This window comes from Aythya marila (genome assembly GCF_965140915.1).
Source record: "Aythya marila genome assembly, chromosome: 1".
Taxonomy (NCBI): domain Eukaryota; kingdom Metazoa; phylum Chordata; class Aves; order Anseriformes; family Anatidae; genus Aythya; species Aythya marila.
The window spans coordinates 27,846,632-27,859,740 of record NC_139042.1 but is presented as its reverse complement, the minus strand read 5'-3'; the positions used below and the strand labels follow the sequence as shown (position 1 = coordinate 27,859,740).

Here is a 13,109-nt window from a genome sequence, read left to right as displayed (position 1 = left end):
TCTTGAAACAACTGCCAACTCCATTACATCAGTTACGCAAATTCCACTTAAGAAATGTAACATATTTAAGAAAATGGGATGAAAAATAACTTTCTCCAGTGTATTTTTGAACAGATCTTAAAATTACTTTAACTATTGAAGCTCCAAATATACATTATCATATACTTTTACTTGCTAATCAGGAAGCCCTAGAGCAAGAATTCCAAGGCCCAATCAGGTATTACTTAATTACAAGTATTTCAGGGACAAAACACCAATTGCATAAGAGATATCAAAACCTTTGAAAAAAGGTCACAGAAATGTATTTAAATATGTATTATTATATAACAAGCATATCTGCTTGCATTACCTGAACTTGTGAGTTAGCCAATAAATTCATTGCAGATCCATCTCAAAATGTGCAACGAAAGCTCTGTGATGAGCATCGTTTTTGTAGATGCTATTAACTTTACAAATTCTGGGTTTGAAATCTGGTACTGAATGTACTGAAGACTGTAATGTATTAAAGACTTAGTTGTGCAGCTTCAGTCATCTTAGAATGCTAACGAAAACATTTGTCCTAAGAACAAAACCAAGACAAACAGCAAGAAGCACCAAAAAAAAGCCATACAAAGCAGCCTAAAATGGAAACTCAGAACTAAAGGTGATCATTCTGTAATACAAAATCTCTCCATTGAATAGTGCACATGTGAAAACAGAAGGAAGCATTTTAGAGACCATGTTCATACTGAATAATACAGAAATGATGAATACACAGTAGGATGTACTACGACAGACTTCAAATCCCAGGATTCACTGGTGTTCTGAAGTTCCTAAATCACTCAAATGCAAACATTCCTAAATCAGCTTCTAAAACACTCCATTATAAAGCTTTGTCCTGTTCCTTTCGCCTAAGAACAAATTTAATTGAGTTCTAAATAATACATTTTGTAAGTGATAACTTCTTGATTAACTTCTAAGTGCTCCAATTTAGATTAGGTCCTTGATAAGTTTCAAAAACAATTCACTCCTTAAACCTCACAATTTATGACATACCTGTGTGACATTCTCAAATAAATTGAAACAACACCATGTTCTTTGTGACCCAACACATGAACTCCAGTAAGGAACTGAACATGGAGAAGCAGCAATGAAATGAAGAACAAGAAGAAAAGCTACAAATATTTTCAACATGTAAGCACTGAAGTTTATAAAAAATCACAAGAACAGAAATATTAACATTTCTTTGTATTAAATTAATTGGAATATATAAGCTGCAAAACAACTGTGATTGCATCTTGTACCTTAATTTTAAGGTAATGGAAACAGTTGTTTAAAAAAAGATGCACCTTATCAGTTAGTTACAGATTAGCAAATGAATCACTACTGGAATCACTTAAATTGGATAAATCAGCCAACAAATCCTGGTGGTTTCCAGAGTTATTTGGCAGAATACAGTAAATACAAGCTGCTAAAAAAATACATTACATTTGAGCTTTTACACCCTTTTAAAAAAACAGCTAGAATAACTATTCATACCAAGCACAACTACATCTTCAGAGCCAGCCCCAAAGAATCTGGGTTTGAAGATGATTTTTTTCATATTTTCTAAAAATATTTCTGAATGTTTTATTCCAAAAATAATTGACCTTGTCATGCTTTGGACCGAGTCCCTAATTACTGCAGCTTTTCTGCTTCACATCAGTGATTTTACATAGCTAGTCCTGGCTCAGTCTGTGGAATTGAGAGCGCTAGGCCAGGCCTCTGCTCTTCATATACTGGAGAAGGGTAATGAATTTCAGAATTGCCAGCATACCGAGTAGGGAAACATCAAATAACCCAAGTGGAAAAGCCAAAGAGAGGGATGTATACAAAATTCTCTACCCTTCGGGAGGTTATCAGCACAGGGTACTGACAAACTGACTGAAGGTAGCTTATTGACTCATGCATATAGGATGATTCTGCTGAATGATTGCTGCCCCAACGCTTCCCAATGATTCTCTCGCGGAGTTTATCACCACTTCAGCAGGAGCAACCTAGCTGTTAAAAAATTGATTCTGAACCACTTCAGTTCGCAGTCCAGCTTATTAAGGCACCTGAATCAATCATTGGTTTAATTTACTACATGAAGTCGCAGTCACAGCTTGCTTCAGGTTTGGTATAACTACGACCTTGTGAGAGGCAATAAGCTCAGGAGTGGAGGAGAGCAGAGAGCTAGGATGGATGTCACTTCAGCAGTCCTACAGTAATGCATGCAATTAAGCTGGTATTCTGGGATCCCAAGCCCCAGGCGTGAGGTAGGGCATTTGGTGAAGGAAAAGAGATAAACACACACAGAGCAAGTGGCTTCTTCAACAGAAGCAAGAATGTCACCTTACGTTGATTCTAATGACAAATATTCTAGATTTGTTCAATGTAGTTTTTTGGCTTGACATTGGCAAAATGCACATCGTATTCAAGTCATTTATCCTCAAGCACTGTTAATGGGTTATATTAGATTAACACTCAGCTCTCCACAAGCAGTAGCAATTGCCTATAGACTGAAAAATGCACACGTTTAAGGAAATAGGGTTGGCTACACCAGACAGCCATCAAATATGATTATTCCGGTAAGTTTCCTGGCCCAGTTAACAACAGGACATTAAACATGATTTTCAGTACGTACATCCTTGAATTACTTTCAGAACCACATATTAGAGAACTAAAATGCACCAGTTTCTGCTAGATCAGTCTTACCAAAGGCCTCTGCCATTAAAGCCGTGTTATGTCTAGCATAATTCCTTATCTATTATTCTCATTACCTACCACTGCAGTGCTGCAAGATCCACATTTCAGAGCAACTAGAGTAGAATCAGATTTTGGTAAAACCTCCTGTCCTCTCCATACAACCAGAAGCCTTATCTGTTCAGTTTCCCAGTCATGCTCACTCATGTTTCCCCAACTAAAGTTAATATAATGCCTTGCAGACAGCAACTTCTTACCTATTTCTAGTCAGCTAGAGACACTAACCCAGTTTCCCCACTGGAAAAATGTAGGCTTTTATCTATAGTAGACTGTAGGTTTATGTAAGCTAGGGCAAATCAATTAACTGAGGCACAGACACTATCTCTAGAATGAAAACAGGTACTTAAATAACAGATATTTGAGTTCTCATTATTGTAGGATTGAAGTGGCCTATACATTTTTGAGAAATCTAGTCCATTAGGGGGTCAACTTTACAGTAACAGAATGATTGAACACATTGCTTCCATGTTAACTTTAAGATCAAGTATACAAGCAATAAAGCACAACAACATATTATAGGATTATCAGAAATATCCTACATCTTGTATGTTTGTATCATTGACTAGTCCCATTTAAGAAAAACAAGCAAGGATCTTCTAATATGTAAGATTTACCCTAAATATACACAATCACCATCTCCTGTCTGAAGTAGTTTTTGTTGAAATGAGCCTGGCACACACTTGGACAATTAAACTTAGCACCACAGTCACACAATGCAAAGCGCACACTCCGTGGAGATCTCTATTAGCCAGATGCTAATGCTCACAAATCATATGAAATTCCAATCTGTTGCATAAGCAGATGAAAACAACTTGAATAAAGGGCCACACAGTATGATGCTAAAAAACACATGAAGTGCAAATATGAATGTGTTCAAGTGGTAGCTGCATATACAGACATACTCTATGAACTAAAGGACTCACTGTGTTGTTACAGGCACAAAATACACTCTAAAAAGAAAAGCAACAGCAAGCAGGACTCTCAAGCAACACAACCAGTTTCAACTGAGCCTCAGTCAAGTAAAGTCAGATGCATAACAAGTCACAGTTCTTCCCTTCAAGCTTCAGAGGTACAGACTGTCTACCACAAAACTCCAAGACTGAGCATAACTATTCAGTAAGGAAAGGAGGAAAAAATTAAAGAGAATAAATATAACGAGACACCAGGGAAAATAAAAATACTTGTGCTTCACAAAAAAAAAAACAAAACACTCCAGGCTCTGTATCTATATGTATTTGCTTCACATCCCTGACAACTAGCTGCCATTTGCCAAGTGCAAATACTTCAGAGAATACTTCAGCTATGGGACACATACCTTTAAACACCTAAATAAGAAAGCTAACATACATATTCAAGGAGTCTATGACTAACAGAGGCAGTTACACTGCTCAAGGCATAAAGGCAAGAGATACAATTTTGCAACTCCAAACTGTCCTCGGACTTTCTCTGCTGACTTTTTAGTGAGGCCAAGTATCAGCCTGAGACAGAAAGCTATATCAGCTGCTTAAGCATTGGCAGCCTGCCCCCACCTGATCCCTAAAAGTCAAAGTCACTGCAGACATGTTATGGCAGTGGCCCTTCCAGAACTGATTTATTGAAAATAAAGCACTTAAAGAACCAAAGTGGCCAAAGTATACTTAATATTCGGAACATGGGGATGTATCTCACTTCTTTCTGCTAACAAAACAGATGGATGAGATCATTTTGGCCAAGAAAAAATACAGTGTTTTGTGTAAGCTTGTTTTAACTTTTTGTCTCTTCTTTAAAAATGCAATGGATTAGAATTAGACAAGTGATTTTAATAACATCCAAATTTGATGTGATTATTACTCTTGAGACTCCATGAACTTGGTTAGTACGGGACAGCTGAAAGCAACGCAGTTCCACCTCATGTGGAAAATGTGGGGAAAAAGGACGGTGTAGCTCTCGTTAAAGGACACCCTGAAACAAAGCTACCTAAAAATTAAAACATTTCAACAGTGAACAAAATGGCAGGTTTGTAAGTTACAGTATAAACTGTATAAATTAGGAAGCAGTATTCTTAATTTCATCATGTATTACATCAGGATTGACTTTCATCAGCATTTCACATATAGACCTTGGACATAACAGGCATGTAAATTTACATTAATACCATTTCTAATCTACAGAAAATAGGCAACTACAAATAATCCTTTCTTACATATTTCTGCTATTGCCATGCTTCAGCTTGCTATGTTGTTCTCTGTTGACCGAAGTTTTCCCATTTAGTTTTGCTGGGGCAGGGGAAAAACAGAGAACTTGGAGATCTACACTAGGAGTGCAAATCTCTGCCTCTACCAACATGAAACGCAAACTGCTTGTGCAACCATGCCAGCATGACAAAGCAGGAAACCCTAATCTAAACTTTGGTTCCAAATTTGGATGCACACTCAACACAGGCCATTCCAGTGCAGTGTTTATGGCCCCAGAACGCCAAGACAAAAGTCATGCTTGAAGGATTTTGACTTTAGAAAGTAAGGAATTCCAGTAACAACCCTCAAAAAAACAATCCAAATATAAAACTGCTCAAAATAACAGGTCACACAAAGCATAACATATACAAATATTGGGGACAATATTTTATATGGGTGTTTTGTTTTTTAAAGCTCAGTGTATCTTAGATGTAGATATGCACATGAGCAAGGAGTTAGTCTGCAATTCATGACATAAACCTAAAACTGAAGTGTGCCTAAAAGCACAATTAGAATTGATCTCCTAAGCATGCTATCTACATGTGTTTGGAATATTAGAATATTTAAGCTATTATGGCAAAACACGCTGATCTCTAGAGACCAACGCTAAGCTTTACTGTGTGAACACCTCGGCAATACTGTAGCTACACATTAGTCTAATCATATATTCAGAGAACTATAAAGTAGCAGTTAGCCTAAGATTAGATTGTTTGATGCTCATATATGATGTGACTGAAGCCTTCAGAAACCAAAGCAATATTAAAAAAAGTCATCCAATGCAGGACACCTTTCAACTTCCAGGTCAGAAATAGGTCTTTCTAGCCTTCCGCATGTTTTTGAAGTCTCAAAATATCCATAATCAATTGGTTTCCATTTGGATTTTAGTTTGCTTCAAGATTCGTTTCACTTTTCCACATACGTGAAATACGCTGCCAAAAAAAAGGCTCTCACCAAGACTGGGCACAGCTTGGTAAGCCATCAAAAAAGTACTTCTGCTACTACTTTAAATACAGAGTGTACCTTTCCCAACACTGCAAATGAAAAATACCTATCTCAAGTCCCCTTGGATTACAGAAGCATCATAGTTGGCCTCTTGGTTTCAAAACAATTATGTTAGCATGTGCTAACAATTGTTTAATATACATTTAATATATTTAGTTATATTTGTTTAACAAGACCAACTCACCTCTAGGCAGGTTTTACCATACTGATACTTACGATGCTGAAGAATATGTCCAAGATACTCTATTTAGATAAAAAGCTCACAAAAAGCTTCTGCTACTGAAAAGAGTTGTTTCTACTGGCAATATTAAAATAAAGTTTCATCCTGAGAAAAACCTGAAGAATAGCTTGATACACCAACACCAAAATCCATTCTAATAAGTACCAGTAGGTTCTTATTTTATCTTCTGCGCACAAAAATCTAGTAAGAGACCCTCATTATACAAATAATAGGAAAGGTGAAACACGAGGGGTTTCAGGTATGTTTTAGAAGTTTCAGACATCCATCAGATTCATTATGGTAGTGCTGCAATGGTGCTTTGCATGTAAGTTTCAAAACTCCACTGATACATTTTTACCTACCTGAGTTTACAGCTCATACTTAGAAACTTTGCTACAGATTGCAAGTTACTGAAGTAGATACTTAGTTCCACTCAGCCACTTGGTTACATTTTACTGTGTTACATAATAGCCACCTTCATGTTTTCTGTTTACACAGAAAGAATCATTCCAGAAACATCTATTAGTATTTAACCCTTCCATTAACTCTAACAACCTGCATCCATTTGCCTTACTCAAAAACACTCAGTTGAATTGTGACTGCATGCATGCTGCTGAGCAAGCCATATCTGTGAGATGTAAGAGTGTATTCCAAGAGGAAGGAAAACCTGCTAGTTATAGGTTTGGTATTTCAGACTGCCTGAAATAATGGGGAAGCTGAACTGGGGAAAATATGGCAAAGTCAATTAGCTAAGTGCAAACTGAGCCTATAAAGTGTTTTATGTGATGACTGTGAGTTTACTGAACTTAGCATGCTTAAATTGCATTCTTCCTGAACACATCCAAATCCTGTGTTTTCTTCCAAAGTTTTCTGTAAAAAAATGCAGAAGGTGAAGAGGACCACTATTTTTAGCAAACAAAAAGCTGACACCTTATTTGAAAGTTCATTCTTCTGCTATCGTAATCAGCACAAAGCACAGTATGCAGACTCAAGAATAATACAGAATTTACCCATCTGAAAGAGCCGCAAAAAAATGAAATAGTCACCTTAAAATATATAAGCTTTCTAAAATCCTAATAAGCTGACCTCTAAGAATGTCACATTATTTTCCTTTTGTCCGGTTTACTGCCTCCTTGCACATTTCTTGTGCTGTTGACAAAAACCATCAAAAATGTAGATCTAAAAAAAAAAAATCCTAGGTAAGACAAAGGGTTTAGAGAGAAATAATATAGCACTAATATCAGAAACACCTTCGGAAAAAATCTTCCAGGTTCTTGATAATCTAAACACGTTGACGGTGCCCCTTTAAGACCTGAATGTGAAACACTCTAATCAGCTGATGATGTAGTTGTCCACTCAATCATTATCAACTCTGTATGTATTTACTGAAAAAGTAATAGCAGTAAATAGTCATATTAAAAATATGAACATCAATGTTGCAAGAACATATGAAGCAGGAGATTTTCCTCAATTTCAGAATTACCGTTCAGCCACCACTCTTGTTCAGGAGCTGAGCTGATGGAAAACTCTGGTCTACTTTGAAAGAAATCAAGTATAGTGAGTCACACTGTCATTTAAACAAACAGTTCAAAGTTAGCAGGGGGACAAGACATCGTGCTGTTGAATGACATAACCAGGCAATCCCACTGAGTCTGCATCATGTCTTGTCATTTTTACATATGTTTTACAATCCACATGTGAAACAAATGGATCTTAGCAAATACCTTAGAAGCTTGTCAATGCAACCAAAAGCCAAGCATGTTAGTAAAAAAGATATTAAGCCAGATCATTTTTTCAGGGAAAAGCTTAATAAATGTTTAGATTTATTACTTCATGCAATACCACACCTAAAATAATCTGTCGCATTTTCTAAAATTATCTGCTCCTCCCACTCTGAGATAATCACTCTTCAAACATCTGCTATATTGAAGTAAACTACTCAGTTGTTCTGTGGACTTAATATTTTAAACTGCTTAAGAAGTGAATCTGAGTGAAATATTTTCAAATGTAACTGAGCATTCCGATCATTTCTATTACCCTGAATTTGTAAGTTTCTCATACTGTGTATGTTTAAGATCAGATTTATCTTAAGCTAATTTTAGGTAGTAGACTTCAACGATAGGAAGTTTGACAGATATGACATTGTTCAAAGGCCAATGTGAATCTGAGGCATCTTAACTGCCTTGGATATCATCCTGTGAGTGCTGATGGACCAGTTAAGTGCTTCAGAATTTAATTTTATTTATGAATAATCTGCTACTTTGATCAGTAGAGCCAGAATGGGAACCAGAGACTTCAGCAGCAGATGATTTGGCACTTGCAATCCATCCATCTACTTTTGCAGATGCTAAAAGAAGGCAGAAGTTCTGTTCAGTCACTTGACCAAGCATTTGAACACCTCTCCAGCAGTCTGTTCAACATGTGGACAGAACAAACAGCACGCATAATCATGGTGGGTTCAATCTTAGAGAGATTTGTAACCAAAACACACCGGACAAGAATTGCTCAACAGACAAAACAGCAACAGCCCACAATAATGAAAACTAACTAGTCAAGAGAGTGACAAGTCAGCTTGCCTACTTGACAGGGCTGTTGAGCACAACTTCGCTCAGAGAAAGCTTAAATACTTGGGTTTAAACACTGTATTATCACTAGCAAGAGCAATGGTAAAGAGCAAGTATTCCATGTACATGCCTACAATGGCAAATGTTCTAAAAAGCTTCACATAGCTCACGTAACTAAAGAAAAATGTCATAAAATGGGAAAGGTTAGCACACAGATGTACAAGAGGACAGCAGATGGTAATAGACAAAAAAAATAGCCATGTGTGGAACTAGCACTTTTTTTTTTTTTTTTTTTAAAGTTTCATCACCAAACTGGCATTTTAAAAATGTTTAGACTCACTTGATCACCTAGTGGCAAAGCCATACAACGCAACACGAGAGAGAAATTTCCTTCCCAAACAAACATGGCATGTTATCACAAACTCTGCTCAGACTGGAAAGGGGAGGGGGAGAGAGGGGGCTTATTTTCACAGCCACATTCCCATGTTAAATACCAAGAGCAGTAACTAATCCTCAGATAGCAGATGATACATTACATGGAAAAAAAAAAAAAAAAAAAAACAAATGAAAAGGGGAGATTCAAGTTAGCATGTCCCATGTGAAAAATACATGATATACTTTGCCCAATACTAATAACGCGCTTTATAAAAAACAAATCCAGGGTTTGATCCAGTGCCAGAAAGTACTGGATACTCTTCCTAAAGCACATATTTAGGCTAGAGTCACTGGCTTATAGGAACTCACTACTGAGCAAGAGAATTCAGGCCCACCCCAAAAGAAGTCCTGCTTTAAAGGGACAGCTGCAACACAGACATTAGGAAAGCACAGCTCCTCGAGGCTTGATACAGCATGCAGGTCTATGAAAATACAGGTATTCAGAGAAAAGTTGTAGTAATCTCGTTAGAAAATGTTTTTAAAAAGGTGTGTTCCACTCAATACTTTTGGAATATGCAGTGCTGCTCAAAAATCAGCTCATCTCCCAAACCGTACTTATGTGATCATACAGCACTGTATACATAAAGCCAAGTTTTCATGACCCCCGTCAGGCTCATCAGTTAAGGTTCTGAAACATAAGACTTGCTGGAAAAAAAATTACAAAGTTTAACTGAGAAGATCAACTTGGAGGCTACATCACCGTTTAAGAACTGAGTAATTATGGGGGGGAAATAAACAGTCAGGTACAAAACTATCAACATCAACTACACTTCTTCAAACTATCTGATCTCTGCTTACTTTTGAAGAAGCCCCCACATCACGTATTTCACGAAGACGCCTCTTTGGACATTTAGTTAATAGCTGTCCCTGAGAAGTTTGTGTTTTGTTTTTTTTCCACCTATTAACAGTCAACCTACCTGCCCATAGTTGTCTATGCCAGTTACTAATCTATTTAAGTTTAATAAATCAAAAGCTGTCCTTAGGGACTGGCCAAGAGTCGTAAGTCCTTCAGCTTGAAGGTTTTTCAGTTCATTCATAAACGTTGCATGGTTTTCCTTCCAGCCAGCCTGAAAAGAGAAACGTGAGAAGGCATTCTTCAGACAGAAGCTTTGTAAGGAATCAGGGTTTTCTGTTCAGCAACTAAGCAAGACACTTTGTCGGCGCATGCAGCTCAGCAGAAAGGCAAAATACCTTGGAAGTTATGAGCATTTAATGCCATTATGGAAAGCCTCAAAATAGTTTAAAATCCTCACAAGCTGGATCTATCTGATGATCCAAAGGGCGAATTTCTGTGAAGCCACCCGTGAATAGCCCTCGCAGCTATCTGAACTCCTCTGCCCAGCCTTGAAGCGATCTCCAGCAGGTTCACAGCCCTGTGTCATGCGGCCCCACCACCCCCTCGCCTTGTTTCCCCCCCGAAAAGGGCAGGACAGAGGGAACCTTCCCCCCCCCCCCCAGCCATACAAACTCTCCTCGGAGTTGCTGTCACTTCTCCCAACTCGAATTAAATATCCCCCACAGTTCATTGCTGCTCACAAACCACACAGGGGAGGGACAGAGGAGGGGTGGGGGGGGAAAAAAGAAAAAAAATAATAAAATGTCGGCCATGTTGATGTCAGCGCTGCCGCTGCCAGAGCCCGGGCGTGCGCTGAGCTGCCCGGCCCGGCCGAGGGGGCAGGAAGGAGGCTGGGGAGGGAAGGGAAAAGGGAAGGGAAGGATTAGCAGGGGAGGAATGGGGAGGGGGGGGGTTTACCTTGATAGCGTAGGGAGGCTCCTCGAAAGTGACCAGCATGTACCTGTCTCCCCTGCTGGCCGGGTCCCGGGCTCGGAGCTGCGGTGTAAATGGTGGTGGGGAGAGGAGGGGGGGGGGACACAAAGCAGAGGGTGAGGCGGGAGGAAGAGGAGGAGGAGGAGGAAGGCGGGGGTGCAGGAGCCCCCCCCCAAGCCCCAGCCCTCCCTCCTCCCCCTCCCCTCCCTCCCCGGGTGCCCGCACACCGCCACCCTCGCCCCCCGCAGCCCCCCCCTTCCCCTTTTTTCCCCTCTCCCCCCCCATCCCAAATTCGTTTCTCTCCCCTCCTCTCTCTCTCTCCTCGCCTCCTTGCAGCCGGTACCTTCATGAAAGTCTCTACAGCGCCTTTGGCTATGTCCAGATAGGTGGTGCCCAGGTGGGTGCGCTGGTTCATGGAGGCGGACGTGTCTATCAGGAAGAGTAAGATGGGCATAGTGCGGAGGGGCCGGCGGCCGGGGCGGCTACATGGACCGGGGCTGGGGGGGGGGAGGACCAAAGGGGGAGGAAGAGGAGGAAGAGGAGGGGGGAATGAGTGGCCGTGAGTGCTGTGCACGGGGAAGGGCGCCTCCCCGCCGCCCCTGCCCTCAGGGCGAGGGGAAGGGAAGGTGGTGGGGAGGTGGAGGGGGGGTGGGGGGGGGGCAGCGCTGCCTGCCCTGCCCTCCTTTGTGTGCGGGGCCTGCTCAGCCCAGCACGGGCTGGCTCATGAGGGAGCGGCGGGGAGGGCTGCGCCGCTGCTGACCTTCCCCCCCGCCGCCGCCCCGACCACCACCACCACCACCACCTCCTCCTGCTTCTCCTTCCTCCTCCTCTCCTCTCCTCTCTTCCCCTCCCCCTGTTGCTGCTGTTGCTGCCGCCCCCCCCCCTTTCCGAAGTTTCGGGCGGAGCAGCCGCAGCACCGCCGCCGCCCGCCCCCCTCCGCCTCTGACTGAGGCGCTGCCGCGCTCGCCGCCGGCTTTTAAAGCCGCCTGGGCTGGGCTGGCCACGCCCCCAGGGCACGCGGACACGCCCCCACGTGACGGCCTCCCCGCCCCGCCATTGGGCCGCCGGGCGGTGCCTCGTTAGCATATTCAAATAGGGGGCGGGGCGAAGGGGATACGGGGGGGAGCGGGCCCGAGCGGCGGCGCCGCGCATGCGCAGTGTGTGTGTGGGGGGGGGGCGCCGGGTGCGGGCAGGGGGGCGCCGCTCGGCAGAAAATGGCGGGGGGGGGGGTGGGGGGAGCGCGGGGCGGGGGGTGCCGCTCGTCAGAAAATGGCGGCGGGGGGGCTGCTGCGGGGCTGAGGGGAGGGAGGCGGCTCGGCCCCGCCGGGAACGGGCGGCGGAGCCGCGGGGTGAGGGGAGATGATCTCCTTGAGGCTGAGGGAAAGGAGGCTGAGGGGGGGAGCCCTGCTCCCGCTGAGGGGCTGCGAGGCGCCCCCTGAGGCAGCGCTTCACCCGTCTTGATGCCGGCTTTGCCGGGGGGGAGGAGAGGCCCCCTGAGGCGCTCCGATCCCCAAATTACCCCTCGGGACAGGAGGCCGAAGGGGAAAACCCAAAGTCGGGCTGAAATCCGCCGGCCTGGCTGAAAGGGGGCTCGTTTATCAGGGAAAAGTTCAGCCTCTGGCAGCCCGACGTGTCCAGCGGGGTTCGGCGTGTGGCAGGGAATTCCGACAGACTCGGTCTGATCTTCTGTGTAAAAATAAATAAATAAATAAATAAAAATGTAAAAAAATTGGCCGGCCCTCGCTGTGACCTTTTCCCCTACGTGCAGGCGGAGATGAACGTTAATGTGCCTTTGATCCGTGCTCAGGCACTCTTTTGAGTTTACTTCCTATAAATCATACAATCGTGGAGCGTTTCCAGCCAATTAGCGATGAAGATCTGTCCTCGGTTTTTGTTTGCTTGTTTTCCCCCAACAATTGAGTCTCTGCCGTTTCTGCTCCGCTAGCCTTCAAGCACTAACTCCAGAGCCATTTTTTAGCATAATCTGTTCAGGGGGTTGCTCCGCATCCTCTCTGCCTGATGTTTTTCTCCCGATCCGGCTGATGTGCTCCCACAGCCGCTGCTCTCGAAGGTACGAAGCCACTGTGCTCCCTCTCTCAAGATAAAATTGGCAGTGGCCTGGTTTGATTCATTTTGTTCTTCCA

At 42.6% G+C, this 13,109-nt stretch overlaps 1 protein-coding gene across 3 annotated transcripts in view; it reads right to left on the bottom strand.

The window, feature by feature from the left end:
* INTS6 (integrator complex subunit 6) overlaps positions 1-11,844 on the bottom strand; it is a 43,578-nt gene extending 31,734 nt beyond the window's left edge. For all 3 annotated transcript variants that reach the window (XM_082779615.1, XM_082779616.1, XM_082779617.1), the window contains exons 1-3: positions 11,309-11,844; positions 10,951-11,028; positions 10,115-10,264 (exon numbers count right to left, since the gene is read on the bottom strand). In XM_082779615.1, the coding sequence (XP_082635741.1) occupies positions 10,115-10,264; positions 10,951-11,028; positions 11,309-11,419 (339 nt within the window). In that variant the 5' untranslated portion in view covers positions 11,420-11,844. The remainder of the gene's footprint in view (positions 1-10,114; positions 10,265-10,950; positions 11,029-11,308) is intronic.
* Between the last annotated feature and the right edge of the window lie 1,265 nt (positions 11,845-13,109).